Source organism: Nicotiana tabacum, chromosome 3 (assembly GCF_000715075.1).
Source record: "Nicotiana tabacum cultivar K326 chromosome 3, ASM71507v2, whole genome shotgun sequence".
Classification (NCBI taxonomy): Eukaryota; Viridiplantae; Streptophyta; class Magnoliopsida; order Solanales; family Solanaceae; genus Nicotiana; species Nicotiana tabacum.
Window position 1 is genome coordinate 191,031,107 of NC_134082.1, and position 7,242 is coordinate 191,038,348.

Consider the following 7,242-nt stretch of genomic DNA (forward strand, 5'->3'; position numbering starts at 1 on the left):
AATCAAGCACATAACCAACACGCCAAGACAAAATTTATGTCATGTAGGTCATTTTTTCCTACTTAACTTTTCGTACACTATTAATAAATATATTTAGTAAAATTTTCCAATGAAGTTGTGTTGCATGACACCACTTCGGCAAGCATGCATCCACCCCTGGCTGTAAAGTTTTCAACAGGCAGGCAAAGATCATTTCTTTCCTTAAATTTGTATCTGTAGCTATTTCTTTTTCGGATGCCTTCCCAAAAATCTGTAATATTTAATCGTTGTGAAAAAAAATCTAAATTTACAACTATGATCAACATTATGTCAAGGAGTTATCTTTCTGACAAAAGGTATTTCTTATGAGTACGATCAAATCTCGAAGTCTAAGGCCCAAAGTTCTTGGGATTCTATCCAATTCCTAGCAACAAAAAAAGGGATGAGCAGCAACATTATTACTGTTTAATTGCAGAATGGTTCCTTCCTATAGCCAAATGCTATACTATACGCAACAAGATAAAGAAGAAATCAAGAAGACAACAAAAACGAAAATACTACACTTATGCATGTAATGAACTAAAAACAGGAACAGGAATCACTTTTAACAATTTCTCAAATTATCCAAAAAAGTATTTTAAAAAAACTCGATTTACTATAAATTTTTAAACAAGATTCTTACATTGAATCTTTAGCCTTGCATTATGAAACTCCTTGGAAAGAAACTAGACTAAGGAAAAAATCATAGATCTGATGAAATCCCATGAATAGTTGATCTACATGTAGCAATTAACAACTTCTAATAATGGCAGTCAAATACTTCAAAATTTTCACGTTCTGATGCACGGAACGGTGATGAATGACCAATCCTTTTACCTCTGTTTTTCTAATCTAATTTATAGAAAATTGCAGAGATCATGTGGTGTTATTCTTAATAAATATGGAAAATTTTAGTAATTATAGAAGCTAAGTGAATTGGTGGATTAATCAACATTGGGGAAAAACTATTATGAGAAATTAGGAGGAAAAAATGTTGTATCTGCAGTGTTTTAGGCTATATCACTAACAAGAAAAGTGATAATTTTGTGGATGGGATTTTCCGTTTTAGGCTTACAGCACGGTCTTCTTTTTTTTTTTTTTTTTTTTTTTTTGGTCACACAACCCTTAATTCTAGATTTATGGAAGAATGAGTTCTGCACAATTTCCCCAAGATACAGGATGGATTAGCAAATAGAAAAATACCATGTGATATATATTTTGAGACTCTCAAAATAGACAATTGGGACATTTGGGGAACAATTTTGAATAATATCAAATAGAATTTATTCGATTTATCCAAAATGAAAATTTATCATCCATCTTTAATATGGCCAAACGAATGAATAGAACAAGATAAACAATCTAATTCAAATAGTTTATTTAATATAAATGCTTCTAATATAATCATTTCTAGATGAACGTACACTAAATTTATAAGAAAAGATAATCATTCAAAAGAAAGAAGGTCTTTAACATTGTTTGAATGCATTAAAACAACCACGAGACGGGTTGTGATAACATTTGATTCACTTACACTGATTTGCAATTGATAAACAGTACCGTCAGGAGTTACATCAGTTCCTCCTGCCATCACTCTTACAAGTCGAAAATTGCTTTTAGCCTCCTTGTTGTGCTCATTCACAGCAAATGTCGCGATTCCCACAACTTTAGGGTCATTTGGGTTTATGGGTTGCTGACCATTAAGGAAATTATGTTTCAGGCCATTCTTTGCAGAGGAAACATGAAAGAAAGTAGAAGCAATAACTAGGACTGAGAGACTTGAGAGGAGGAGAAAGTTGAATTGTATGGCCATTTTTTTTGAGAGGAGGAGAAAGTAGAAGCAAAACTGTCAGATTAGTGATTAAAACTAAGTGTTGTAAGTCTTATTTATAGGAGAAAGTAGTATAAAATTAGTTAGGCGAGGTGAAATTAGATAGGAACAAGGTTAGTATGTTGGTGTTGTAATGGAGCAATTTTGTGCATAATATTCATAACATGACTATGTTTGTAAATGTGAAAAAAGGGAATTTTTTTAATAATATATATTAACTGAAACTAATTATATATTCTACTAATAAAGGAACTATTATGTGATTCTAATAAATATTTTACTATTTCATGTACATTTAAACTATTTACCCTCCATCCAAATTACGCTAGCTTCCATATTATTCATTGCATCTTAAGATAAAACTTAATTTTCCTGTGATTCTGTAACTTTACCGTCACGATCCGAATTTCTCACCCTCGGGAATCGTGATGGCGCCTACTCGTGAAAGCTAGGCAAGCCAACTATTAAGGTTTTACACATTAACAATTAACCCAAACAATTATAAACAGTAACTATAGCTAAACAAATGAAAAACATGGAAGAGTTAAAATAAATTCAAATACTTCGATACATGTCTACCCACGAATCTGGTGTCACAAATTCACGAACGACTAAGATTTTTACTACAAATACAAGTCTGGAAAGAAAAATACAACTGTTCTCAGAATGAAAAGAGACAGCAAAAAAGCTAAATAGGGAAGAGGGACTTTAGGCTATGCGGACGCCAACAAATCTACCTTGGTCTCCCTGGACTGAAGGCAGCTTCCTCAGCTACTCACCGAGTCCAGTACCGAAATCTGCACAAAAGAGTGCAGAGTGTAGTATCAGTACAACCGACCCCATGTACTGAGTAAGTGTCGAGCCTAACCTCGACGAAGTAGTGACGAGGCTAGGACATGACAGTCAAATATACATGTGCAGTTAAATCATATACAAACAGAATCATAATAACAGGAATCAACAGAATAAGGTGGGGAGGGGACATGCTACGGGAGATATGAGGTTCTAACAATAAGCCAATAAAGAAACATCAATAATAAAGCATAGTGAACATCACATCTATATCAACAAGAATAAGGAAGCGGTAACACGCGGCATCACTCTTCGTGCATTTACTCTCATTCTCACCATATGATACAACAGAAATGGCATGGCATCACCCTTCGTACTTTATCTCACATAATCATGGCACAATATCACCCTTTGTGCATTAACTCTCAAATCATGGCACGACATCACCCTTTGTGCATTAACTCTCAAATCATGGAATGACATCACCCTTCGTGCATTAACACTCATAATATCGGCACAACATCACCCTTCGTGCATTACACTCACGGACAATATCATGCACAACATCACCCTTTGTGCTTTACACTCTTCCTCATCCAAACAATAGAAACAATACGTCCCAGCAAGGGATTCAACAATATCAACAATAACATCTCGGCAAGGGAATCAGCTATAACTAATCTCGTTTTCAACAATGACTTTACAAAATGGAACTTAACTTGAGTCAATCCTCAACAATAGTCAATTACCAAGAACTTTCATAATCTTTGTTCAACATTAGTAATCATCAATTGAGCATGATCGATACATAATAAAGTCACAACAAACAGGATATAAAGCCCACGGGCATGCTTGACTCCAACGTATAGATACTCGTCGCCACACCTATACGTCGTACTCGATACTAACACGTAGCAAATAGACCACAACTCTTATTCCCTCAAGCTAAGGTTAGGCCAAACACTTACCTCAATTCCACAGATAAGATTAAGCCTCAATTACTGTTTTACCTCTCGGTTCCACTTCTAATTCACTTGAATCTAGTCATAATATACTTAAGAACATCAATAAATGCTAAACAACCCAATTCTAATGCATGAAAATAGATTTCCCATTATTTTTCCCAAAAAGTCAAACACCGACCCCGAGCCCGCTTAGTCAAAACCCGAAGTTCGAACCAAAATCCGATTACTCATTCACTCACGAACTCAAATATGCAATTAGTTTTGAAATCAGACCTCAAATTGAGGTCCAAATCCCCAAAATTTGAAAATCCTAACTTCTACCCAAAAAACACCCAATTTCCTATGAAAAAACTAGATTTTGAAGTGAAATCATGTAAAAAGATGTTATGGATTGAAGAAAATGAGTTAGAAATCGTTTACCTATGATTTGGGGAAGAACTCTTTTCAAGAAAATTGCCTGTGGGAGTTTAGGTTTTGAAAAGTTGTAAAAATGAAGAAGAATCCCGTCAAAATCCCACTTAACAGGTCTCAGATGTTGCAATTGCGACCAATTGCGAACCCTTTGAAATCCTGTCATCTTCGCATTTGCGAAGGAATAGTCGCATTTGCGATGTAGGGAGTTCACATTTCCCAGCCATGAGGTCGCAATTGCGATGAGGGCCTGCCCAAGCTTGGTTCGCAATTGCGATACTTTGGTCGCATTTCCCAAGCCTGACCATTTCGCAAATGCAAAGCCTGATCAGAGGCCTGGGCAAAAATACCAGATGTCAGCTGAAATTTTCCTAAGTCCAATTCACTCCGCGGCCTATCCAAAACTCACTTGATCCCCCGGGGCTCCAAACCAAACATGCATGCAAGTCTAAAAACATCATACGGACTTGCTAGTGTGATCAAATCATCAAAATAACATCAACAACTACGAATTTAACCTCAAATTCATGAAATCACTTAAGAACATTGAAACTTTTATTTTGTCAACTAAAGGTCCAAATTATACCAAACCAATTCCAATTCTTACCAAATTTCACAGATTCAACTTAATTATTATTTTAAACCTATACCGGGCTCTGAAACCAACATACAGACCGATACCATCAAGAACAGACATTATTTCTGTGCTGACCCAAAAGGTCATCACTTGTTTTTAAAATAAAATTCTACATTTCGAGGCCTTAAAAAACTCATCTAGCATCACCTCGATTTGCGTGCACAGTTCGGACGCATAGTCGAAAAGCTATTATGTGAAAATCTGTGAAAAAATGATAAATTTTGGCTATAAAATGAATTAAGTTGACTTCGGTCAACATTTTGGGTAAACGGACCCGGACCCATGATTTGATGGTCCCGGAGGGTCTGTAGGAAAATATGGGATTTTAGCATATGCCCAAAATCGAATTCTGAGGTCCCAAGTTCGAGAAATGAATTTTTAAAAGAAATTATTTTCTAAAAAATATAAAGGTTTTTGAAAGTAAAATGTTATGTGAAACTTGTGGTATCGGGACCGTATTATGGTTCTGGAGCCCGGTACATGTTCAATATAACTTATATGTGTTGTCGGTAAAGTTTGGTAAGAAACAAAATCCATTTGACGTGATTCGGACCTTAAATGCAAAATTTGATGTTTAAAGAAGTTTTGAGAAATTTCATTAATTTTGAGGTTTAATTCGATGTTCATGATGTTATTTTGGTGATTTGATTACACGAATAAGACCGTACGATGTTTTTAAGGTTGTGTGTATATTTGGTTTGGATCCCCGAGGGCTCGGGTGAGTTTTGGATAGGTGTCGGGGTGATTTAGACTTAGAAAAATCTAGCTTTCTGTTGTTGCAGGTGTCAAGTTATTTTGTACTATGCAATCGCATAGGAAGTCTCGCGATCGCATAGTGTAAACTTCAGGGGTCCTGTTTTGTGCTATGCGATCGCATAGGTCCTTCCGTGATCGCGTAGAGTAAATTCTGGGAGGTCACAATTTGTTCTACGTGATCGTATTGTTTCTTCCGCGATCGCGATGTATTAAACCAAGCCTGGGAAGGGAACCCGTTTTCTTCTATGCGATCACAGTGCCTTGAACGCGATCGCAGTGACCAATCTCCCTTACCCTATGCGACCGCATTCCTTTCTTCGCGATGGTATAGACCAAAATCCGCCCAGTTATTTTTAAGTTCAAAAACAGAATGTATTACGGGAATTTCACCATTTTTCACAACTTCTTCTTTTCCACACCTCTTGGGAAATTTTTGAAGAGAAACTTCACCATAGCTTCATAGGTATGTAATCCTAAGCTCGTTTTCTTCCATTTTTATCAACACCCATTAGATTTCTAGGCCTAAAACATGAGATTAAAGGTAGAAAATTAGGGATTTAGATAGAGCTAGGGCTTTTTGATTATTTGGGAATTTGACCTCGATTTGGGATCAGATTTCAAAACAAATTATATATTCGAGCTCGTGGGTGAATGGGTGATCGAGTTTTGATCCGAACCTCGTATTTTGCCCAAGCGGGCCCGGGGTCAATTTTTGCCTTTTTGGGAAGAATGATGGGAAAGCTATAATTAAGCATTGGAATTGAATTGTTTAGAATTTATTGATGTTATTAAGTCGATTATGTCTAGATACAATTGATTTGGAGCCAAATTCAAAAGGAAAAACGGTGTTTGAGGCTTGAATTGGCCGTGAAAGTTCGAGGTAAGTGTTTGGTCTAACCTTAGCTTGAGGGATTATGAGTCGAGTCCTATTTGCTATGTGGTAATTGTTGAGTACGACGTATAGGTATGGTAACGAGTATCTATACGTTGCAAAAAGTGAGCGCAGCCTACTCCGCACTACCAAAAAGGAGGAAGAGAGGATCGCAATAGCTTTTACTCGATTTATGGGTCGGGATCGATTTCCACAGAGAGCTTGGAATGGAGTCGGGTATCTATTTAGGTTGGAATTGCTTATTGGTTCCAAATATCACTTCTATTCATTTTTGGGATTTTCTTTATTGTGACGACCCAAGGGGTCATCACCTATTTTTTTAATTGCATTCTGTGCTTCCGAGGCCTTGAAAACCTCATTTAGAGTCGCCTCGATTTACATGCGCAGTCCGGGCGCATAGCCAGAAAGCTTAAAAATGATGAAATTTGAGTTTAAAATGAATAAATTTGACTTTGGCGAATATTTTGGATAAACGGACCCGGACCCGTGATTTGACAGTCCCAGAGGGTCTGTAGGAAAATATGGGACTTGGGCGTATGCCCGGAATCGAATTCCGAGGTCCCAGCCCGGGAAATGAATTTTTAAGTAAAATTATTTTCTGAAAATGTTTAAGAAATTTTGAAATGAAATCTGATTAGAAAGCGATGATATCGGGCCCGTATTTTAGTTCCAGCGCCCGGTATAGGTCTTATATATGGTTTAAGTTATTTCTGTAAATTTTGGTTGAAACGGAGTCCGTTTGACGTGATTCGGACCTAAATTGCTAAAGTTGATGTTTTATGAATTTTGAGAAAAATCCTTTGATTTTGAGGTTTGATTCATTGTTTTTGAGGTTATTTTGGCGATTTGATCGCACAGATATATTCGTATGAAGTTGTTGAGTTAGTATGTGTGTTTGGTTAGGAGCCCCGAGGGCCCGGGTGTGATTCGGATGTGTTTC

General features: G+C 36.6%; 1 protein-coding gene across 1 annotated transcript; it reads right to left on the reverse strand.

Annotated features, from left to right (window-relative positions):
* Window positions 1-1,465: 1,465 nt before the first annotated feature.
* On the reverse strand, window positions 1,466-1,831 carry LOC107772539 (uncharacterized). The gene has a single exon (XM_016592040.1). The coding sequence runs from the start codon at window positions 1,829-1,831 to the stop codon at window positions 1,466-1,468; it is 366 nt and encodes a 121-aa protein (XP_016447526.1).
* Between the last annotated feature and the right edge of the window lie 5,411 nt (window positions 1,832-7,242).